General features: G+C 41.2%; 1 protein-coding gene across 1 annotated transcript; it reads left to right on the top strand.

Moving 5' to 3' along the window:
* The first annotated feature begins 3074 nt into the window (after positions 1-3074).
* Positions 3075-5426, top strand: LOC138781936 (protocadherin alpha-4-like). The gene has a single exon (XM_069956797.1). The coding sequence runs from the start codon at positions 3075-3077 to the stop codon at positions 5424-5426; it is 2352 nt and encodes a 783-aa protein (XP_069812898.1).
* Positions 5427-26250: the final 20824 nt, after the last annotated feature.

Raw genomic sequence — 26250 nt, 5'->3', positions numbered from 1 at the left:
CAATAAGCACTTTGCTTTTTCTAAATCTGTGTGTTTGTTCTTATGGTGGGAAATTAAAAGAGTACAGGGATTTTTATACTAATGGCAAGGTTATACACTGTCTTTATTTTTTATTTTTTTAGGCTGTTTGACATCTATGTTTTTGGATGCCCATCACTTTGAGGCCAAATAGTGGACACTATTTTGTAATGACGTCCGTGATTTAAAAATAACTCACATTATTTGGCCTCAAAATGACAAACGTCTAAAAACATGGACGTCAAAAAGAAAAAATAAATAAATAAAAAAAGACGGTGTGTGAACCTAGTTATATACAGTATATTGCAATGCATAGTTGTACAGTTTATATTGATCCCATCCCCCTCTGATATTGACTAACTAAATACAGGGCTTGATTTTGACGACTGGGTTAAAACCATTTCAAATTCCAAAATAAGTTGGTTGCTGTGCATGGGGACAAGCATAGTAGCCTGCATGGCCCATTCAAACCTAGGTCTGAAGGGTAGCATAGGTTCTTTATATTTTGTTTGCTTCAGAGTAATAGTAATGGTATGTTCACACTGAGTAAAACAGGCGGAGTTCCACCGGGGAACTTTCCACCGTGGAATCCCGCCTGTCTCAGTGTCCCATAGCACGTCTATGGGAGAGCATGCACTCTACCTGTGCCCTCCCATAGACGGGCTATAAGACACTGACATGTCACTTCTTCGAGTGGAGAGCGGTGGCAGCGGGGGAGCGTGCGCCCTCCCATAAAAGACGGGCTATTACACACTGAGACAGACGGGATTCCTCTGCAGAAAGTTCTGTCGTGGAATTCCACCTGTTTTACTCAGTGTGAACATACTGTTAAAGCACAAACAATTAATTTTAGAGTCTGGAATCACCTGGTCTTTCTTAGGCAGCAGAGACTGAGGAAAGCTAACAGTCTCCCTGCCATTGAGGATATCAGTCAAAGTAATTCTTTACAGTTTTCATCACACGAGTTAACACCTCTGCTTGTGAATACGGCTATTCAAGGGGAATTAAGGTAGATACTACTATACTAAAGAGCACTGAAATTTGATTTATTGATTTTTAGATGACTTAATACTGACTATGCTGACTACTGTATGTATTACAGGTGACCCCAACTGGCAGAGGTTGGTATTGGAAATTGGAAATCTTGGAGAAAAAGTCTTCTTTCTCCTTTTTATTAAGCATTTTTTCATGCCCCTCCCCCATGCTAAATTTCATGAGATCTGATTACATTCTGCTTATGCAGGTCTATGAAGGAGGGAGCAAAGAGAAGGAAATTTAGAAAGGAAGTATGTTCACAGAGAGCAGAGGCAAAGATAAGATATATTTCATTTCAAGGCTTAAAGACAAAGTCAGTTCCCAATAGGACCAAGGGAATGGCAAAAAGATCCACCAAAAAGTGTGTAGCTCAGGTAGCCGCAACAAACAGACACAGTGCATCTGAAGGAAAGAAGGGAAAGGGGGGACATGATTGAAACCTTTAAGTATGTTAAGGGACTAAATAAGGTTCAAGAGGGGAGTGTTTTTAGTAAAAAAAAGCTCAAGAACAAGAGGACACAGTGAGAGGTTAGTTGGGGGAAAGATCAGAAGCAATGTAAGAAAATATTATTTTACTGAAAGAGTAGTAGATACCTGGAGCAAACTTCCAGCAGAGGTGGTTGGTAAATCTACAATAATAGAATTTAAATAAGAAAGAAAATACTAAAAGGGCAGACTAGATGGACCCAGTGGTCTTTTTCTGCCGACAATCTTCTATGTTTCTATGTTCCTATGTGTTACAAAGAGCCGTATAGCAGAACAATGCAGGCTATCGAAGAATAACAAAGAAAAAATTATTACAAAGTTTTGGCACTACAATGCCTTTCTCAAGCATGACAATCCATAAACTGACACATTCTTATAAGCTAATAGTACCACAAGTCCCAGTGTGTGGTTTCCAGTACCGAACAGAGTCCGCCCTCACAATCCATATCGCCAGTGTTTTGTACAATCACATTTGGCTTACAACAATATAACAAATAAATGCATAAGAGCATATAAACGTAAACATAAAGTTGTTACCTCCCGGCCTCAGAGTACCGCTCTCATGTGGAGTCCATACTGCTTCCAGGAAATTACATAAAACGTAGTGAATGGGAGAGATTCAATGCATCTTGCATACTTTTGCGCTACAGGCGTAACTTTTAAGGCTTGATTCACAACTTAGGCTATTTACTATTGCTCTATAATGTGTTCCATGCTGCTACTCCTTCTTAGGGTGTGCTATATTTACACAGAAGAGCAGGGTACCCTTACTGTGTATAGGAGAAATCATATAGGCTAGCCCCCGTCAACCTAGGAAAAAAAGTCTACACAGCAAACATCTGGTAAAAAAATTGTATACAAAATACATATTGAAGTTACCAAAAATAACTGGTACACTTTAATAGTTTAGCAAATAAATGCTGGAAAAGTCATAAAAGATATAAAGGCTATAAATTGTTAAACAGTTTTTCCAAAACATTTTCTGGAACAATCCTTTAAGACCTCTTGCTGTCCTGGTCCTGAGATGTCCCGAGATGGTCCCATGACCAGGATGGATTTGTATTCAATAGAAATAAACAGGGATGGCCATTATTGAATGACAGCAAGTACAGATCTTAAAACTTTTAAGAATAGGTACAGAAGATACAAGACAAAGGTATTTAGCTTTTCACTGTGACACTAATAATCTTTATTTACTGAAACTGCACTCCCCCTTTAAACACAATGAGCTTATTAATACTTACGGAGGCCACAAGATGTCACTATGTATTAGTCTGTCATAGTGTGAAGCTGAAGTTTAATAAATGATGCACATATATTTTATGTCACGTTCTTTCTTCATAAATGAAGAATAGGAATAGATACCTGAAATTGCCTTATATACTGTCACAATCCTTGTCGTCAAACACTTGTTGCTTTGCCATCCCTCCTTCAGTATGAGGTTAGCACTGAGACCCTGGATCTTGCATTGGATATGGATACACCTGTTGATTTGTTTGCTTGATGTAACGAATGGGCAGATCAGTTATTCCATTATGGAAGAACTAGAAAAAGGAACCATAATTGGGAATTTAGCACAAGATTTACAAATGGACCCCAAACTTCTCTTCAATCGTAAGTTCCACATGACTTATGATACTAAGATTCAATATTTCGACATTAACTCCATAACTGGCACACTTCACATTACAAACACAATTGATCGTGAAGAGCTGTGTGGCAGCAGTGTGCAGTGTGTGATAAGACTGGGAATTGTAATGGATATGCCATTAGTACTTTATCACATAGAAATAAACATCTTAGATATTAATGACAATGCACCATGTTTCAAAGAAAATGAGATTGTTTTGGCAATCGCGGAGTCAACTGAACCTGGCAGCCACTTCCCATTAGAAGAAGCTTTTGATCCAGATGCCAGCTCAAACTCAGTTTGCTCCTATTTTGTGAGTCCAAATAACTTGTTTGATATAGATGCCCATGGAAGTGATTATGAAGTTGAATCATTAGCACTGGTACTAAAAAATGCATTAGATCGAGAGCAACAGGCGATCCATATATTAACCCTCACAGCAAATGACTGCGGCAGACCGAAAAGAACCGGAACAACTCAGATTAAGATTCTAGTGCAAGACGCTAATGATAATCCACCAGTCTTTTCAGAGTCCCTATACAGATTAAGCATACCAGAAAATTATCCCGTAGGAACAGTACTCATGACTCTCAATGCAACCGATAATGATGATGGCAGGAATAGTTACATTGAATACTCATTTAGCAGCATTGTGCCGATGAGTGTGCAGCAGGTGTTTGATATTGACAGGGAAAGTGGTGAGATCAGACTCCGAGGTAATATCGACTATGAAGAAAAAACATTTTACGAGCTGCAAGTACGAGCTAAAGATCACGGTCAGCTGCCACTCTCAGGGCACTGTAAGGTCATTGTGGAGATAACTGATGTCAATGACAATAATCCAGAAATTAAGGTCACATCCTTGTCAAGTATCATCAAAGAAGATGCAAGACCTGGCTTTGTATTAGCCCTTTTTACCATCACCGATAGGGATTCTGGAAACAATAGCAAGGTGTCTTGTAAAATACCTCACCACCTTCCATTCACATTAGAATCCAAATTCTTAAATTATTATTCCTTAGTTCTCAAGGATAGCCTTGATAGGGAATCTAAAGAAGAATATAATATTCTTATTTCAGCTAGTGACTCTGGATCTCCTCCTTTATCTTCAGATATGTCTATAACTTTTACTGTGTCAGATGTAAATGACAATGCCCCGGTGTTTAAACAGCCCTCATATAAAGTTATAGTCTCTGAGAATACCCTTCCGGAAACTTTAATTTTACAAGTTTCAGCTCTAGACGGGGATAGTAATGAAAATGCCAGACTTTCTTATTCTCTTTTGTCAAGTAGTATTGGAGTTAAGCCTTCTAGCTTCATCACAATTCATTCTGATTCTGGTGAAGTTTTTTTGGTGAAATCATTTGATTATGAAAAAATACAAATGTTCTGTGCAGGGATCGAGACCAAAGATCATGGGTTACCGTCTTTAAGCAGTACGGCTAGCCTCACTGTGTTTATTCAGGACCAGAATGATAACTCACCCCAAATACTACCATCACTGTTCACCGGAGAGGTCTGGAGATCAGCCCAAGTAGGACATGTAGTTACTAAAGTCAAAGCATTTGATCTAGATTCCGGCTATAATGCCTGGCTCAGGTATGAAATGATATCCTATACCAACAATTCTCTCTTCAGTGTAGAGCTATATACAGGGGACATCATTGTAGCAAGGATTGTTGAAGAAACAGATGAAGATTTGCAGAATATATTCATTATGATTAAAGATCACGGAGAACCTCCAAAATCTGCAATGACTGTGGTAACTATTACCCTCTTGCAATCTAAGGAAGAACTGGATGGTAACCTAGTAGATAAGGGTAATGTGGTCATTGTGCACTTTAACAGCCATTTGATCATCGCTATTTCTTTTATCTCAAGTATATTTTTGCTTGCTGCTGTCTCATATATTGGGGTTAAATATGTCAAAGCTTTCAGAAGCCTAAGTAGTGTATCTAGACCTGAGGATTATATGAGGAATGATTGGACCTTGACTGAAAGTAAGAAAAGGGATTATAATTTTACTCCTCTGTCCTTTAATGCTCAGTCAGATTATAATACAACTCGAAACCAACCACCACCATGGACTTACTGCTCAGCAGATGAAGTACTTTTTGCAAGGCAGGTGCCAGAGGATTACTGTACATTAAGGGCAGAGAGTGAGGTAAGAGATTCAGATATTTACGTGAATTACACTTGCTATGTTTCTAAGTTTATCACCTTTTCTGTCTCATCACCTTCATTCTGTGCTAAATAGTCTGGTCTAGGGTAAGGAGACACGTTCTAAAACTGATGATTGCTGTTTGAGCAGTAGCTGCAGAAGTATAATTCATATCCCAGTTTCTGTGTCATAGCAAACAGCAGCTTATACAAATACAAATTGCTAGCTCCTTTTATGCTAAGATTTGAGAACTATAAAGATGGGAGTAGTTGCCATTTTATAAAGCACTATATCTTGCCATAGTATTTATAGTCACACTAACCTTCTGGAATAAATCCAGAATTGTAGTGTAGTGTGTAGAAAAGTTTGATCTGTGGAGGACAGAAACAAGATAAAAAAAAGACAAACACAGAATACACTACCAACTGACAAGGTAGCCAGAAGTTTAAATGAAAGCCATGAAAGCACACCCAAAAATGTTACTTAGTGACTTACAGTACTTTGCCGCTTGCCGATGCAACCCTCCAGTGCTTGGTAAATCCTATCTGTCCAATAAAGTGTATAATGCTGGTAGCCTGCCCCCTTGCTGTGAAGATAGTAGATAGAGAAATGTTTTTGAAACAACACACACATCAGCCTCTTAAATGGGCACTGTCATGAAGAAAATAATAATTTAAAAAAAAAATCATATGTCAGTGAAACAAGAGTTTTTGTTGGTCAGGGCTTTAGTGTTAAGACCCTGACTGATCAAGGGAATAAGGTGAGAGAAGCCTGTGCTTAATGCATTCTCTAAGATCAGTGGCGTAGCTCCCATAGGTGCAGGGCAGGCAGTTGCTATGGGGCCGGGCCTGCATGGGGACCCGGTCCCCTTCCCCTCGCAAAGCGTGGCCTGTCTCCCGTGTCTCCATGGTGCTACAACATTGACAGTTAACCACACTGTCTGAGCCACACACCCTCCCTACCACAAACACACTGTCCGAGACCCCCTAACCAACACACACACACACACACACACACTGGAGCTTGAGCAGTGGCAATCCCCCCTCAAGCCCCACAACCTTCCCCCAACATGAGAACTGCAGGGATGTCCGAGGTAATGTCCTGGTAAGCCCTGCCCCCATCACGGGAAGCCCTGCCATGGTGCCCACCATGGGGAAAGACACCATGAACAGCAGGAAGGATAGTAACTATCACTGCCAGGTGACAATCACCCGGCTTTTCCAGCATCTTGTATAGTAGTCAGTATGATGGAGGTCACCCAGCTTTCCCAGAGTCTTGTATAGTAGTCAGTATAATGAGGGTCATCCAGCTTTCCTAGCATCTTGCATAGGAAGAGAGCGGTCCCCACACCTGCAGGGACTCACAGGGACCCGCACAGCTTCTCAGAGCTCCCGAAGGGGGACAGGACCAAATCGCCAGGACAAGTGAGTATGTTGGGGGGGGGGGCCCAAACAGGTTTTTGCTATGGGGCCCAAGATTCCTAGCCTGAAATGGCTGCATAATGTAAGTGCAATCTCATTCACATACATACACAGAGTGGGAGAGGGGCACGTTTCTTATAATTGGTTGTGCTCCAAACACTTGGACCCTGACTAATAAAAAGTTTGCCCAACATTAGCTGTCAGCGAGTGTTGATTTACTAGATTGGCGATTTTTACTGAGCATATTATCGGCGATCGGCGATCGTGCAGCAATGGTTGCATGGACACTAACAGCGATGTCCGTTCAGCCCTTGCTGCATATATAAAAAATAATAAAGCATCATAACATGTCCACAATCCCTCTGGGCTTCTCCCCAATTATCACAGCTGCTACTGGCTTGCCTGCAGTGAGAGGCCACTCAGCCAATCACTGGCTGAGACTGAACAGGACCGTGGCCAGTGATTGGCTGAGTGGCCAGTCACTTCAGAGATGGACTCAGAAGATTCAGCAGCAACTGTGGAAAGTGGAGAGAAATCAAGAGCACACCGACCTGGGAGTGAGGACAGGTAAGTTAGACTTTATTATTTTCTATTTACTGTTTCATCGGCCGCCGACTGTGCAACTTCTATTACATGGAGTGTTGTGCTATCAGCGGACTATAATTTTTAAACCTGCTAAAAATCAACGATCAGCTGATGATTGGCTGCTTGGCTGATGATTGTCTTTATTACAGGAGGGTGATATCTGCCCAATTCTGCCTGACTGAGCAGATAATTACCCTGTGTAATAAAGCCCTTACTAGAAAAAGGAATATAGGGGGTAGTGGAGAGATCAGACTCCAACATTAAGAGCTCAGACCGCACCCTAAAATAATTATAACAGACAACTGACAAGTCCTTTAAAGTAATACAAACCTCCTAATATAAATGCAAACCTAAATTTAATTTAAACCCCAGATCCCACCCAAGATAGGCTATGTTCACACAATGTTTTTTTCAGCTCCGTTTAAAATGACTTCCGTCATTTTAAGTCTAAAATAACAGACGTCATTTAGCTGTCTGTCCTCCCCTAATACAATGTCGGCTGTTGATACATTATTCTAGTTTAGGTGGACTAATTGGACTTTAGGTGTGGCTTACTTGAAAAGTCCATTGAATTTAATAGTAAAAATGGAGAAAGAACAGTGACAAAAGAAAAACTGTGTGTGAACAACTAATAAAAAACGTCCGCTATTTGCAAAAGACGCCCCAAAATAATGATCATGTCTAATTTTTTTATGTCCGCGGTAAAAACATCCGTTATTCAATACATTGTGTGCATTGGACATCCATCTTTCCATTGACTTCAATGCATTGCCATTGCAGTTAGTTAAATCGCGGCAATAACGGACGTTATTTTAAATATCAAAATCAGCCGCCTTTTCTCTATTTTTGACATTGTGTGAACATAACCAAAAACTCTTAGACCAGACCAGCTTAGACCAGATCAACTAAATAAATCAGAGTTTAGGCCAAATTATTATTGTTTTTACCTACACCCTTCCCAGTCACCTTTTAGCAGATACATGTAGAATGTGAAAAAGAACAATGCAATTGTCTATTTAAATCTATAACTCTTCCATTTTTATCTTCTGTCACTGTCTCTCAGAATAGTTAAAATACACCGTAAAACATCAGCAGCTATAAAAGTGGTATGGGGGGATGGGACTAACATGCACACATTAGCATTCTAGCTTTAGGTGCCAAAACACCTTGTTGAAGAAGTCTAGTGAAGACTTTGTTATTCATGTGCATAAGAAAAGTCAGCCACTCATGAATATAAAATCATATCATGTCCTGGGGAGGAGCAGAGAACACGTCTTTACTGTAGCACATCAAATACACAGCATATTAAAAGCCTCATCACTGTAGATGTTACTGTTGCCTGAATGCCTGATATCCAGCATGCTGATGTTTCCATCCATGACTAGGCAAGCAATTGCATCATGTCACAGTTATCACACACAGAAAGAGAGAACAGATGACACTTCATGACAGGTAATGAGGTTGATCAGTGATGGAAACCATCCGACAGTAATGAAAAACAAGACCAGATAATAATTGTATCGTTACCATGGCAATCGTGTAGATATACTAAAGGAAAATATAGCATATATATATATATATATATATATATATATATATTATATATATATTATATATATTATATATATATATATATATATATATATATATATATATATATATATATATATATGTAGATAGATAGATATATTTATATATGAATTATGTATAATAAATGTCTATAGAAATTTTCTGTTACATTGGGGGAGATTTATCAACAAGGGATTTTTCTTGATGTGATCTATTTCTGCTTTGGCAAGAATAGACTGGTCTATTTAAAGTGCAATTTACTATCAGAGATAAGCGTGGTCTATTTTCTGTGGTGCTGATTTGTTTGGCTCATAATTGTCTCTAAATAGTCTCATTGGCCCTGGTTTGCCTCCTGGGTAATGAGCATTTTCTTCTTCCTTTCTTTTTCAAATACCGGCACGCAGAGGATTACGTTGGATTCGTTAGGACTACGACGATGACCAGCGGACTTTACTGTGCAATAAAATGGTCAACGAGGGGTGTGGGGGTGTTTTTATTTGAATAAAAAAAAAATTCTAGGTGTGTTGTGTTTTCTCTTATTACTTTATAGGCTTAGTAGTGGAAGCTGTCTGATAGACAAAATCCATTACTAAGTCAGGGCTTAGTGTTAGCCGGTATAAAATGGCTAACACTAACCCCCTTTATTATTACCCCAGTACCCAATGCCACCAGGGGTACTGGGAAGAGCCGGGTGCCAGTGGTCCCGGAGCGTCAGAATTGGCGCTCCTGGACTGGGGGGGCAGCAGGCTGGTAATATTAGGCTGGGGAGGGCCTAAACCAATGGCTCTTCCCACCCTGGTGTTACCAGGCTGCTGTTGTTTGATTTTTAATCTGGCTGATTTTGGAAAGGGGGGGGGGGGTATCCTATGCAGTTTTTTTTTTTTTTAATAAATAAATTAAAAAAACCTGCATAGGATCCCCCCTTTTCCATAACCAGCCGAGTTAAAAACCAAACAGCAGCCTGGTAACACCAGGATGGGAAGGGCCATTTAGGCCCTCCCCAGCCTAAATATTACCAGCCTGCTGCCGCCCGGTCCAGGAGCGCCAATTTTGACGCTCTGGGACCACTAGCACCAGCTCTTCCCAGTACCCCTGGTGGCATTGGGTACTGGGGTAATAATGGAAGGTTAGTGTTAGCCATTTTATACCGGCTAACACTAAGCCCTGACTTATTAATGGATTCCGTCTATCAGACAGCTTCCACTACTAAGTCTATATAGTAATGAAAGAAAACACAACACACCTAGAATTTTTTTTTTATTCAAATAAAAACACCCCCACACCCCTTGTTGCCCATTTTATTGAACATTAAACTCCGCTGGTCATCGACGTAGTCCAATCGAATCCGCGGTAATCCTCTGAATGCCGGTATCTGAAAAAAAAAGAAAAAAAAACAAGCAAAAACAAACAAGTAAGGGATTAACCCCATGGGAGCCAGACTGTAACTTCCATACCCATGCTGGAGATCACCCAGCGTTCCCAGCATCCTGTAAGGTTAACCCTTACAGGATCCTGGGAAAGCTGAGTGACCTTCAGCATGGGAGTTACAGTCTGGCTCCCAGGGACTTAACCCCCTGGGGACAAGACTGTTCTGGCACTGCACCTGCACCAGCAAGGAAGGGGGTTAAGTGCCCCCTTCCTTCCTGGGGCAGATGCAGTGCGCTCTCCAATGGGGGGCGGATAATAGGGGCTGGGGGTTACCTGTTCCTGCTTCCTTGCTGTCCGCCTCCATGACAGTAAGCCCCGCCCCATCGTGGCCCGGTATGGGGCAGGGCTTACCGGGACTGCCGAGGAAGCAGCAACAGGTAACTCCCAGCCCCTACCATCACCCCCCCCCACCACCACCTTGGAGAGTGCACTGTACCAGCAAGGAGGGGGCACTTTTCCCCCTTCCTTGCTGGTGCAGATGCAGTGCCAGAACAGTCTGACTCCCAGGGGGTTAAGTACCCTGGGGGCCAGACTGTAACGCCCATGCTGGAGGTCACCCAACTTTCCCAGCATCCTGTAAGGGTTAACCTTACAGGATGCTGGGAAAGCTGGGTGACCTCCAGCATGGGCATGGCAGTTACAGTCTGGCTCCCAAGGGCTTAAGCCCCTGGGAGCCAGACTGTAACGTCTGTGCCGGGATTTTAAATTTCCCGCCCAGAAGCAGACTGCTTTCTGCTTTTGGGTGGGAAACCCTGTAGGCAGGGAATCCCAGCTTAATTAAGGGGATTCCCTGCTCCTGTACTGCAAGGAGCGGTGCGCTAAGCCCCCCTCTTTACTGTACAGCCCCAGGGGGTTAGTAGTGATGCTGCTGCATCACTACTTAACCCTTTACACTCCGTGGACTGGGTGCACTGCACCAGACCCACGGAGCAAACTCGCTCCACAGTATAGGTGGTGAAATAGACCACCTCTAGTGTGGAGTGAGTTTGCGACACATGTTTGCGACTATTTTTAGATAGCGGCACTTGAACGCAGCCATGCCATATTGCAAGCATTCGTGTATAGTCCAACTATCCCTTGTCAATGCATGAATTTAGGGAGAACTACTGACTCAATCTATCATGTGAATCAGACCACCTATCTCATTATTGAGTTCAGTTTTTTCATGAAATTAATGCATCATATTCCTGAAAAGATGGACACAGTGGTTGCAACACAACTTCATATGGAGAGTACAATCTTCTTCTACTTACCCATTTACTTGTTTCACTACAGAAATAACAAAAGCAACAAAAAAAAAAAAGAGAGAGAAATCTTTGGTTGAGAAAAAGTGAAATTTCAGTCATTGTAATGGCGGCCGTCCATATTATCTGTATCTACTATATATAGCCTATAAAATTGCAGGCCTCAATGTGCAGATGTGAGTGGGATGAGCATATCACAAATAATTGCAACATGGTATGAGATCAGTAATATTAATTGCTTCCTTAATGGACACTCCAAGGCATGAACTGGATTTGTGCTGCATTTTACTGGTGTCGAGCTTCTCAAGGGCATGCCCTGTTTATATCATCCATTGTCACATTGAAAGCAGGCTGCGATGATGAATCTTTGCTCCCTCTTTCTTTATCCTGACATATTTTATGACATTGGTTTTATGAATAAATGTAGAGAATAATCCAAAGTGAACAGACTGACCTTTTCATTCCTTCACCTGTCATGTATAGTAATACTTGTACTTCTTTATGTCTAATTATTAAGTCCAAATGTTATAAATGTCTGCTTTGTCTGACTATCCCTTCCGTTTTTTCTTCCTTTTTACTGATGAAACACAGTTTTTTAAAACCTACTGTATTTATGATAATGGATACATATATACATGCTATGGGTTGAGTTTATGATGCATTTGTAAAGTACTAGAAAAGATACAGCTAGATTACCTGCAAATTTGGTAGAAAGGGCAGATTACAGACATTGGAGAAATTTATCGATTTGTTTGCACCATCTTTTGGCATATTTTTGTTCTCCATGATGATGACTACTAGTAATACTACTACTTTTGTAATAATCTGCCACAATCTGCTCATTTTTTTCTGACTTGATTCAAGCTTGCATTTGTTCCCTGTGTGATTACTGGTTTGCCTTTCTATCCTGCCCTACCATTAAGGTATAGGGGTATCTGAGTATGTTGACATTATAAGGACACAGGACAGTGGCTGGTGTAGGTGAAGTCTTGTTCTTAGAGATTAGTGACCCAAAAAAATGCACTAAAACTATCAAATATCATTATCTACTCCAATATAACATAACAATTTCACTAGAAGAAAAAGATTCCTACCAGACTAAAAAAGTCAATTAACATAAATCCCTGGAACAACATCCTCTCTTTAGAAATATAGTACCCATAACTTTTTTTTTTTTTTTTTAAGGCACCCAGGACACCCTTGAAATTGTTTAATGAGTAAACCATCACAGCATCATGTGACAAGTTGTACAGTCACTGCTATGACATTAAAGGACCCCTATCTGTGATGATGCTGAGAGCTATCATCAAAGATGCCCCCTTGTCATGGTTACAGGTCTGGGTGTAAAATGATCAGTAAGAAGATCCCTGTACTGTCTGTTCATATTTAAACATTGCATAACTTTACATTTTTTCCTATAAACGTAATTTTCCACTTTTCTGGCCAAGGACCATGTTTCCCCAAATCCCTCTTAAAGTGACTCTGTACCCACAATCTGCCCCCCCCCCCAACTGCTTGTACAATCAGATAGCTGCTTTTAATTTAAGATTGGTTGGATCATTAAGACACCTGTGCAGTGTTCAGACAGTTGATAAATAGAAGAAATCCTGCCTGGGGCATTCTTAATGATTAGGAGGGATGGAGAGGCATTGCAATACTAGGGCACACACTCTAGGCCACGCCAATTTGACACAGGGCTGCAAGTTTAACCCTTGTGCTTAAAAGGCCATAGCACTTGCATTTTTTCACCTAGAAACCCACATGAGCCCTTATTTTTTGCGCCACTAATTGTATTTTGCAATGACAGGCTGAATTTTTTCATAAAGTACACTGCAAAACCAGAAAAAAATTTAATGTGTGGTGAAATTGAGGAAAAAAATGCATTTCTTTTATTTAGTGGGTTTTCGTTTTTACGCCATTCGCCCTGGGGTAAAACTGACTTGTTATATATGTTCCTCAAGTTGTTACAATTACAACGATATGTAACATGTATAACTTTCATTGTATCTGATGGCCTGTAAAAAATTCAAACCATTGTTAACAAATATATGTTTCTTAAAATCGCTCCATTCCCAGGCTTAGGCTATGTTCACACTGCGTATAAGTCCGGCCGCATTTCATACGCCGCCGTACATGTGCGGCTGAAACTACGGGCGTGAGAAAAGTAGACATGCGGCCGGATGCGTACGAACCGCGAACATACGCCCGTAGTACAGTTATACTTCCTTAGCTTGTTTCGAAGCGATCTGAGGCAGGTCATTTACTTGGAAATGTTCGCCCAGCCCCGTAAACCACACAGAACCTTTTGGATCGAAAAATCAAGTTCCATTTGGCTGAAATAAGTACTTTGTACGGGGCCGCATGGAAATCCACGGCAGTGAGTTGGAACATTTCCTTCCTCAAACAATGGTCTTGTTCATTTTTCACGGCGCCGTATACGATCCGGTCGTAAGCTCATACGTAGTGTGCACTGTGCGGGCGTATATCATATACTTTCAAGCGAACGCATCAACCTCAAAACTACGTGCGTATATTCGCGGTTCGCACTACAGCCGGAAACATTTTATCCTTTGGTCTATGGGGCTGTGTGAGGTGTCATTTTTGCGCCATGAAGTCTTCTTTCTATCGGTACCTTGATTGCGCATATACGACTTTTTGATCGCTTTTTATTACAATTTTTCTGGATTTGATGCGACCAAAAATGCACAGTTTTGCACTTTGGGATTTTTTTGCGCTTGCGCCATTTACCGTGCGAGATCAGGAATGTGATTAATTAATAGTATGCGGCGATAGCAAACATGTTTATTTATTTATTTTTATTTATAACATGGGAAAAGGAGGGTGATTCTGGCTTTTATTTGAGGAGGGGGCTTTTTATTGATTTTTTTTTATTTCACACTTATACTAGAAGCCCCCCTGGGGGACTTCTAGTATAAGTACACTGATCTCTCAGTGAGATCTATGCTGCATAGATATGCAACATAGATCGATGAGATAGGCACATTAATTGCTTCTGGCTGCTGCAGCCGTAGGCAATCGAGAGCCGAGCCGGGATCAGCGCCATTACAGCGCTGACCCTGGACGCACTAAGATGTGTGGATCGCTCCTCCGGGACAACGTCCCGGAGGAGCGATCCACCCAACTAGACACTAGGGATGGCTGCATTCAAGTAATAGGATGCAGCTGTCAACTTTGACAGCTGCATCCGATTACTTTATTAGCGGGTACGGCGATCGGACCGTGCCCGCTAATAGCCGCCACGAGCGGCACCCGGGACCGCGGCAGCTCAGGGCGCGGCCGCCGCGCGGCCCCGCTCTGAACACATAGAGGCGGCCCTGGACGTACAGGTACGTCCAGGTACGTCCAGGGTCGCCTAAAGGTTAAAATTGTTTTTAGTACAATAACTGCATCACCTGCCGAACGGACCCCAGGACAGATCTTGAATTAAAAGAAGCTGTCCGACGGTACAAGTAGTTTGGGGGGTAAGACTGTGGGTACAGAGTCGCTGTAAATATTATATTATCCTCCTCTGTGGTGATTAGATTACCCAGTTTAATGTCATCTTCAGGCTACAAAATGTGTAGATACTCAATGTCAACAGCCTCACCCAGGCCCATTCTATAACTGACCTCCTCATAGAAGTTGGAAAATTGTATGTAGCTTACTATACTGGATGCAGTCTAGGCTGGGTTAACTCAGCGTGAGACACCACCCAGCCGTGTCACAGAGCGGCCTGTTTCATTGAAGAATGGCCTGTGTCATTGATGAACTTCACTTCTGTTTAATTGGGTTGCAGGCGCATTTGTGTGTGCCCGCATCCCAATTCACCATATTACAAAATGGAAATGCGGCCAGAGCTGTACTTTCCATTGTGTGAACTGACAGTTTTGTGTGGCCCCTATTCAATGAATGACATGTCAGTTTTCCGTGCGGCGGCTTGCAATCCCAGCCGAAGCTTATACTATATGTATACACTCCAGCCGGGATTTCATTCATTCAATGATGGAACGTATCTTTTGATTTAATCACAGCAGTTGTTGCAATTTGCAACAAAGGCCGTAATTAATTCAAATAATACGTTATGTGAACATAGCCTTAAACTTTTACACAGATTTACTAATGCAAAGGCTAGATTATGGTGCAAATTTACTTACAGCAGGCATATACTGTATTTTATTTTCTGACTTTTCAAAGAGGACATTTCTTAAGAGGTATGCCTTTTTCATAGATTTCATGAAACTCATTCCAATGATCACTCCAAGGAAACAGCCCCTGAACCTGCTAGATACCATTGCCACCTTGTGGAAATGATCTACATACTTTGTGTAGATGTGTGTAAGTAGATGGTGATGTGTAGACATCCCCATTTACTTACACTATACTTTAATATGACACTCTGGCATGGACCCCTATGGAATGTATACCCACCGGCAGGGACTCTTATCAAAAAACTATGAAGATGCCCAATATGTGAAGGAAATAAGTTATGAGGTGAGCAACAGTACATGGAGGTGGTAATCTTTAACAATTGGAAAACCAGAATGAAACTTTTCCCTATAGCAATGCAGAAAAGCATAACAAGAACAGATGCAGCCACCACTAAGTATGATGTGAATTGTCAGTTCTTATCTACTCTCTGATTATATGTAAATGCATTATTCACAGTTTGATCCTACAGGATCAGCACAATTCTTTTTCTGCTACTGTTTCAAATCATTTGATTGACTATTGTTCCTGTTTGGTCTGTGACTGAAGATTATAACACATTGATGTCTCTCATAGTAAAGTGCATCCATCCATTGACATAATGGTTCAATTTGGGGCTATTCTGGTGAATGCCACCTTTCTGCTCTCCTGACAGTAAATCCTTGTATCCCCCATAAAATCACTATTCTGGAACATGTTTACTAAGAACTCTGTGGCACTCTACTTCTCTATTACAGTATATCGCTTGGAAATGTATATTATCGACTGGATGTTACTGTTACCCTTTTTAATGGCACATGGCCCTTCAAAATTTGACATTTGTATGGTACACACTCTACCAACCATCCTAGTAGTACATTTATTTTCATATATTTTCATCAGTCAGGAATAGCAGAGGAATTGAAAAAAGACTTTTAGGGTACGTTCACCTGCTGCGGATCCTGTACTGTGAAGGTGAATGGGTCCCATATATGCAGCGGATCCGCTGCGTGTATGGAACCCGGCCCCTTTAACCCCCTGCATCCCGCTGCTGGCCGCCTGCAGCCCTGGCTCCTTTAACCCCCCCAGCCGCCCTGAATTGTCAAACAGGCATTCACCAGGGTCCAAAGTACCCTCAGGTTGAACTGCCTATTATGTAATAAGTCATGCTCTCTACCTCTGTGGTTGACACCTTGGTCTTAGCTGTGTTGCTTCGGCATATGCATCAAAGGGGTCGATAAGGTTGATTCCTTAACTGGAAAATTCACAACATGTGCAATGACAATTGCTAGAGGCTATGAGAAGGTGGGAAGGGGGTGGCTTAGTGGGCGCGGTCATACTCTGCGTATGCTGCATTAATAACAATTTATGTATGATCGCTGGAGTAAATTGTTAGTGAAATCTATGCCAGCTCTGAGCTGATGGAACACCAGTGCACTTGGGTTATTTAGGGGCATATGCTTCTCCGCAAATTCTACATGCTTTTACACTGGAGATGGTGGTGGTGGTAGGGTTAAGAGGGCATGCGAAATGCTTGTCTTGATAAATACCCCAATTTATTAGGGTGGTTTATCAAGAGATAAATATATATAAATATAAATAATAATATAAATTATATTTATAAATATAAATAAAATATTGTGCATTACACCAATACTTGTAGCAACTAATCTCTTATTCAGGGACTAGTGTGAAAGAGGTTTTTCAATGCGGTGCATTTTTCCTGTACATTTCAGAATTCACACAGGACATTCGTATGAAATTTAATAAGTATGAACATGGCTTAAAATACAGTCCTTGACGTTATTGCAGAAGACTCCTATGTTGTTACTTCTGTTGCAGAAAATCTATATGTTGCTCCTGCAATGCAAGCAAAGATCCAACAATAATACAAACTCAGTGAAATAATAGAAATGTATAAACTATGCTTAAAGCGGCGCTATCAGCAGGTTCTGCCGAGAGAACTTGCTGATATGCCACAAAAGCCCTTTACCTAATCAGTTGATAGCTGTTATAACCGCTCTTCTGTGCCTCCGCATTCTTTAGAAATTCGCTAATTGCCCCTATGCAAATATGGAGCAAAAGAGCATTTGGGGCATCCCCTGGGTCCGGGAGCACCACTCTGCCCCATCTGTACTGCCCTCCCCCTCCAGTTTTGTTCACCCAGCACAGTCTCTTCCTGTCCCGCCCAGTCCAACCCCATCTGTACTGCCCCTTTGCTCCCTCCAGTCCAGTTCACCCAGCACAGCCAGCATCCCTTCGTCCCACTAAGCTTGCCCTCTCCCATGCCGTATGACAGTCGATCAGGACCCCAGGACAGTAGACTGCTCACTGCTACAGTTTTCAGATAGCAAGAGTGTGATCAGCACTGGGAGCCTGCATTGAGCTGGATGGTAAAGCTCAGCCCAGGCTCCCATCACCGATGGCGTTCTTGCTATTTACAAACTATAGCAGTGAGCAGTCTACTGTCCTGGGGTCCTGATCATCATTCAAGATCCAGAAAAGTGTCCCCCACACTGTCCCACTAGCTCGGCCCGCCCCCTCCCAGTCCGGGACAGTGTGGGATACACTCTTCTGGGGTTTGAATGCTGATCAGAACCCAAGGACATAAGACTGCTCACTGCTATAGTTTATATACAAAAAGGTTAACAGTAGAGAGACTTAATCACCTTCAATATCAATACTGCACAGCACTAAACTGTAGCCCTAGGTGTCACTCTACCATATACACAGAAAAACCCACCACAAGGATGAATACACAATAAAATTATGTGCCTAAATTCTGAATCATTGCAAAAAATATTTTATTTACCATGATTGTATTAATAACATGAGAAGAACAATATAAAAAACTTTTAAAAGAAATTATATATATTTAAAACAACCAAATATTAGTACAATTCCATATATTACTGACAGACAACATAGAATGAATGGATTAACACATACTGAGTGCCTCTCAGGGGATTGTCTAGTAAAGTGCCACTATACTTGTAACCATGGATTCAATAAAGTAAACCACTATTTAGGCAATATTGTAAAGAAGACAAACTGAAAGCCCTTAGTCTTATCAGCACTCACCCATTCTTACTATGAGGGTCACAGCTGTCCCTACGTACATTTCGCCTTAACCGGGCTTCCTCAGGGCACTGCCCCCCTAAATCCCCGTCTCCCTTATATACATACCGGGCCTCACTATGAGTTAACATCGCTTCCGGACTCGTCAGCGCGCCGGACCGGCCGCGTCGAGGCCGCGTCACCTCCGGGTCAGCACCTCCGGGTCAGCGTCACGGACATGCGCACTGGGAAAATTGAGGCCGCCCGGAAGTGACTGCTGCATCAACGACTGGCCGGGCGCGCTCACCCATCCACGATGCACTCCCAGATTAACTCTAACCTCACTGGGACAGCGGTGACTAGATAGATGATAGTATTAGATACACTAATCATGATGCAATGAAAAGAGACAACATTACTAATTACAAATCTTAATACAACATAATCATAAATAGACCAAAAAATGTATTAAAATATAAAAAATATCCTAATAAAAATATCAATTGTGACTCATGATTTTTAGAAGTGAGAAAATAAATATATTAAGGGTAGAAAGATAATATTAAAAAGTGACAAGTGCATACATTCAAAAGTGATTAAAGTGCCTAAAAAAGTCAAAGGCGGTATATTACCACTTTGTACAGTTAAGTGCTCAAAAAACGCATAAAAAACGCAGGTGCAAAAAACGCATGTGTGATCCAGTGTTAATACTGAATTTTTTGTTTTTATTTAATATATTTTATATTACAGTATTAACACTGTATCACACATGCGTTTTTTTGCACCTGCGTTTTTTTAAACTGTACATCGTGGTTATATCCCGCCTTTGACTTTTTTAGGCACTTTAATCACTTTTGAATGTATGCACTTGTCACTTTTTAATATTATCTTTCTACCCTTAATATATTTATTTTCTCACTTCTAAAAATCATGAGTCACAATTGATATTTTTATTAGGATATTTTTTATATTTTAATTATTTTTTTGGTCTATTTATGATTATGTTGTATTAGGATTTGTAATTTAATTTGTAATTAAATACTATCATCTATCTAGTCACCGCTGTCCCAGTGAGGTTAGAGTTAATCTGGGAGTGCATCGTGGATGGGTGAGCGCGCCCGGCCGGTCGTTGATGCAGCAGTCACTTCCAGGCGGCCTCAATTTTCCCAGTGCGCATGTCCGTGACGCTCCATGCGTCGCGGCTGTGCGTGCGTGGGGTGAGCTGCTGACCCGGAGGTGACGTGGCCTCGACTTCCGGTCCGGCGCGCCGACGAGTCTGGATGTGATGTTAACTCATAGTGAGGCCCGGTATGTATATAAGGGAGACGGGGATTTAGGGGGGCAGTTCCCTGAGGAAGCCTGGTTGAGGCAAAAAGTACGCAGGGACGGCTGTGACCCTCATAGTAAGAATGGGTAAGTGCTGATAAGACTAAGGGCTTTCAGTTTGTCTTCTTTACAATATTGCCTAAATAGTGGTTTACTTTATCCATGGTTACAAGTATAGTGGCACTTTACTAGACAATCCCCTGAGAGGCACCCAGTATGTGTTAATCCATTCATTCTATGTTGTTTGTCAGTAATATATGGAATTGTACTAATAATTGTACTAGTTGTTTTTAAATATATATAATTTCTTTTAAAAGTTTTTTGATATTGTTCTTATCATGTTATTAATACAATCATGGTAAATAAAATATTTTTGCAATGATTCAGAATTTATGCCCATAATTTTATTGTGTATTCATCACTGCTATAGTTTGCAAATAGCAAGAACGCCATCGGTGCTGGGAGCCTGGGCTGAGCTTTACCATCCAGCTCAACCCAGGATCCCAGCGCTGATCACAGCTATCTGCTATCTGCAAACTGTAGCAGTGTACAGTCCTGGGGTCCTGATCAGCTGTCATACGGCATGGGAGAGGGTGGGCAGAGCGGGACAGGAGGATGCTGGCTGTGCTGGGTGAACTGGACTGGAGAAGGCGGGGGGGCGGTACAGATGGGGACGGACTGGGCGGGATAGGAGGAGGCTGTCCTGTGTGAACTGGACTGGAGGGGGCTGGGGGAGGGGGGACAGGGGCGGACTGGTTGGGACGAAGTGGTGCTACCGGACCCAGGAAACGTCCTAAATTTGCATAGGGGCAATTAGTGAATTTCTGAAGAATGCAGAAGAGCGGTTATACCAGCTATCAAATGCTAAGGCAAAGGGCTTTTGTGGCATATCAGCAGGTTCTTTTGGCAGAACCTGCTGATAGTGCCGCTTTAAGGAGAATAAATCACTGGCACGCCAACATTACCAATGCATTAAATATGTGTTGCGTTAAATTGGATTATTCTGGCAATGCTTTGGCTAGTCTGCCAGTTCTTATTAGTGGAGTGTAACTTCCAAACAAGACAGTTGATAGTTCAATGTCTTACTTGTTGAACATTGCAATAACATTGAGCGGAGTGATCAATATCAGTAAGAATAATTAAAGATGAATATCTTGCAGTCTATTTTCTGAGTCCCAGCCAGGCTGTGATAACCTGAAAAGCCTGATGTAAAATAATAATCTCATCTGTGCAGCGGAGGCCCATGCTCAATATATTTAAGAGACTTAAAGAAAAAACTGAAGATGGTAAGGGCTTCTATCAGCACCGAACACAATCATTACATTTAATAATAGATGAAGTTCTTCTAAAAACCAATAACTCAAAAGTTCAAGTAAAAAACAAATTCATGCAAAAAATATTGGCTGCTGAATTAGGTGCATGGGCCAAACCCATCTATGTTGCTAGGATTGGCCAAAACATGTAGTGTGTATGATGGTCTTTCGACTCTCCATCAACGCCATGTCAGAAGAAAGACAGATCAGGTATGTTGAACTTTATTGGCCCAATTATTGGGTGGGATTGGGGGAGATAGCTGTTAGCCAAATGAGGAATTGCCCAAAAATTATCCTATGTGTATGATTTGATTTGATGTGATTTCCTAAACAGGTTTACTGTAGGAATCCTTGTATAACTTCTAGAGGATAATTCATGTTTGTTCAGTATACAACAGAGCTTGAACTGTAGCATGCGGCTCCACATACAGGCCCAATGCTATCAAGTACAAGCTGACTGTGATCCATCACTCAGTACCACCAGGGAAGCAGCTGAACAGCCTGTAATTCATTTTGTAGCAGAACAAAACACACCCCCGAGGTCATAGAAGCTATAGAAGCCCTTTTCATAGAAGGTCATAGAAGGCATTTAAAAAAAAAACAAAAAGACTATATATTGAATCTCCAACAATCATCTATTGTATAGATTGTTGTATCTATTGTAGATACATACAACATGAATGACCATTTTACTGCAAATAAATTCATATCAATTCATTTTTTTTTCACTGGATGTTTGTGATACTTGACTACTATGCCATCCAGCTACCATCCGTCATCCTTAAAGTTTCATTTCAAAGTTAAAGGGAAACAATCAGCCCAATTGGGCTCTCTGCCTGTCAGCCCACTCGGCTGGGATGATTGACAGGGAGAGGTGCCAAGAACAGGCCTCTCTGCCTGTCACTCATCCCTGCCAAGCATACTGACAGACAGAGAATGGTGACTAGACACGGATGGGGAGCTGCCCAGATGACTACCTGCTGCCCCTTTCCCTACCATGCCCTGGGAGATTAACCCCTTCAAGACCGAGCCCATTGATGCACGGATGTCCGGGTCAAATTGATGCAATGTTCCTCCCCGCATTCTAATAGCCATAGCACTTTTATTTTTCCACCTACAGGGCTGGTTGGGGTGTCATTTTTTGTGCCATGATCTCTAGTTTTTATTATTATCATAATGGTGTAAAAGAAAAATTTTAATCACTTTTTATTAATTTTTTTCTGATATATAATTTTAAAAAATCAGCTGTTTTTTTTCTTCTTTTTTTTTCCCTTTATGCCATTCACCGTGTAGGAACAATAATGTTATATTTTAATAGATTTGACACGCTGCAATATATAATATGTTTATTTATTTGTTTTTAATATTTTTATTTTTATAATTTATTTTTATAAGTAGGTATATTAAACTTTTATTGGGAGGAGGTTTTATAAGTTTTTTTTTAATACTTTAAAAAACTTTTTTGTTTACCTTTTTTTAACACTTTTTTTTTCACTGTAAAACATGCAATCATTAGATGTGCTATGTCATAGCATAGCATAGATTAGTGTTATCGGCAATATATGCATAGAGCCTGCCTTAGAGCAGACTCTATGCATAGACCACCGATCCGACAGGACAAAGGTAAGTGACTTACCCCCGCCCATTGGTACAAGCAATCGGGGCTGCGAAGGGTCTGGATTTTTCAGCGACGGAGCTTGTCCTCTCCCTGAGTACCTTAAACACCGCGATCGCTATAGATCGCGGTGTTTAGGGATTAATAACAGGCAGCTGCGGGATCGCAGCTACTTGTCATTATGCTGCCCCCCCCCCCCCCCCTACACTGATATTGTGTGGGAGACTGCTCTCAATGTAACGGTCCCGCACACATCAAAAGCCCCTTGCAGTCAGTAATGTAGATATACAGTACATTCCTACTGCACGGGGCATGTGCAGTAGGAATGTATATCTACGCATTACTGACGTGAAGGGGTTAAACTTCATTTTCTCGGGTATTAAGTTGCTGTTGCTGTGGCCACGATCCAGGAGCTTTATACAGTGCTGCAGGGAACCAAATCAGATCAATTGGGCTTATTGGTTCCTTTTAACAGTATACACCTGGATGATTTTAGACTGTATTACATTTGTATAAAGATAATTGTATAAAACCATTTGAGAAAAGTTACAGGTGGACATGTGTGTAATAAAACCCTATTATGAGCTATTTTGTTTCAAATCATCTCATGAAAAAGATTCATCCTCCCTAACGGTTCAAACTTCTAAAAAACGAAAGATTGAGGAGAGATTTATCACGACTTTGCTAAATCCCTCTCCCTATGTGCACAGTCTTAATAAATCTAATAGGGCATTGATCATTAAAAAAGTGAAAAATGTTGCACAAATGGAGCCATTTATACAAAAATGTATGCCTTTATGCTAAGGTGTCGGATGATAAAGGGATTCATTTTGGGTAAAAGGCTCAAAATGGCGGCTGTAAATATAATAATAATGATGACAATGATGATGATAATAAAGAATTAAATGAAGTGTAGCCCAGCAGGAATCCCTATATTTTCTGTATGGCAGCCAATTCCAAGGGATAAAAGGTGTCAGCTACAGTAGTGAGACATAGTGAGACAGTTGGTTAGAACAGGAAAATATATACATACAGTGCTCCCTCAACAAAAGACATTAAAGGACAACTCTGGTGTACTAACAAAACAAAACAAAAAAAAAAAGCAAACACACATTTCATACTCATCATCCCTATGGAGATTATCGGCATTTTAATTTTCCTCCGGCTGCGGGCCCCGTAAACTCCAGTCTGCATCTTTGTTTCTTTGTGACTTCTGGGTTCCAGTCATGTGCAGCCTTTTCATTAGCTTGATCACATCACATGGCTTCCAGCCAATCAGGGCTGAGCAAGCTGAAAGTCATGTGACGCGATCCAGCCAATGAAAAGGCTGCTGGGGCGCAAGTGCACCAGTAGCCTTTTCTCTGCACTTTATTTGTACAAGAAGATGCTGAAGATGATGAACAACATCAAACACAAAATGGCAGGAGGAGAAGGGGACCTGATCAACAGTGATTAGGTATGTACGGCTTTCTTTTACTTCCATAAAATGTAATGTGTGTTAATTATTGAAAAAAAAAGTTAAACACTGAAGTTGTCCTTTAAGTGGTTCCAGGACGACCATTGTATGTTGAAACCATTGTATTTTGAGACCTAAACTTAATGGAAAACTGGTAATTGGTTCCGAGTCCCCCAAAATGTCAGCCCAGAATGAGAAAAAAATTACTACTTCATTGGTCGATCATCTAGTTATTGACACGTTCCACAGATCCTGACTGTCCATAGCATTAAATGTTCAGTCTGGTTTCAAGTTACGATTGTCCAGAAAATAACATTTTATGTTGAATATTGTATCTTGAGGCCATTGTAGGTTGAGCGACCACTGTATTGTAGTGGTCTAGTGTCAGTCCATGTTTGGCTATGCTCCTATAGCAGCTTATTTTGGCCATTTTTTATGCCGTCTTTTTGAACTGCAAAATGACTGCCGTATTATGCAAATTACAGACATGATTTGCATACTACGGCAAGTATTTAATGCCAAAATGACGGACAATCAAAAAGGTTTCCGTAAAATGGGAAAAAAAGGATGTTGTGGCAACATAGCCTTTCAGTGTAATGGATTTGTGTGTTTTTAGTTAGAACAAGAGAATAAATGGTGGTTTTCACTGTGTGACTTTCAAATGCTGCGCTTACACGGAACGATAATTCGCCCATCGATCATTTAACGACTGAAAGACTGTTTACATGAAGCAATCTGCGAATTTTTACCGAACAATGATTTGAAAACACGTTGAAAGATCAAAATGAACGATTTCTCGCTTGTTGCTTGATAGTTTGCAGTGTTTACACGAGCCGATTATTGCTCAAACACGATCGTTATTGCGAAAATTTGAATGACAATCGTTCCGTGTAAATGCAGCAAAATACAAGCAAGTAGCCCTTGCAGACAGATGCAGTCAATTATCTGACCTGATTTTAACACAGTTTTTGATAGTATGCAGTGTTTTTTTTTCTTTATAGTTTAGTGTCAAGCAAGCATTCAGCCAGTATCCTACTCCACTCCAAGATGGGTAAAACAGGCACAGGTCTAAGAAGTAGTAGTGATATAAAATATCAGCGACACAATGCTTTTTGAGACCTGTCTGGTCTCTTTAGCAAGTGTCTAAAAGACACTTTTAGACACTTGATAAAGAGAACAGACTGGTCTCGAAGTGTATTGGTAAGGCCCGCCTGACCTCCCGGTGGAGCCCCTTATACTTAACTCTACCTTGAAGTCCAGGTCCTGGACCAAATCCCCATCAGAAGTTGTGCGTGCTCACCGTGCATGCACGGCTTGCGACAGGGATCTCTTGGCGGAGGGACAGGGTCCGGGACCGGGACTTCGAGAGGGGTAAAAGTATGAGGGGCTCCACCGGATATTTTATTTCACTACTACCTTTTGGACCAGCACCTGTTTTACTCATCTTGGAGTGGAGGAGGATACTGAGTGTCTTTAATCCCTGTGGGGATTAGTGGGGAGTGGCTGCAGTAATTCACATGCTATCAGTAAGCCTTACACCAGAACAACCTACTCAGGTCAGAATTCTACGTGCTTTCTTTCACCACTTTAGCCCTGACTTAACTAAAATATGGAGCGCTGTCTTATATTTTGTTTCTAGAAGCAATCATTCAGACAACTTTGTCTAAGAAAAAGTTTAACTCTTCCTGCTAATGCACTGTGTAGTCAGTGTTTTCAGCTAA

Source organism: Dendropsophus ebraccatus, chromosome 1 (assembly GCF_027789765.1).
Source record: "Dendropsophus ebraccatus isolate aDenEbr1 chromosome 1, aDenEbr1.pat, whole genome shotgun sequence".
NCBI lineage: Eukaryota > Metazoa > Chordata > Amphibia > Anura > Hylidae > Dendropsophus > Dendropsophus ebraccatus.
Note: the sequence above shows the minus strand (reverse complement) of the source record. Positions and strands in the feature narration are given on the sequence as shown.

Coding starts and splice junctions, on each gene's coding strand:
- LOC138781936 (XM_069956797.1), top strand. CDS start 3,075: ATGGAAGAACTAGAAAAAGGAACCATAATTGGGAATTTAGCACAAGAT.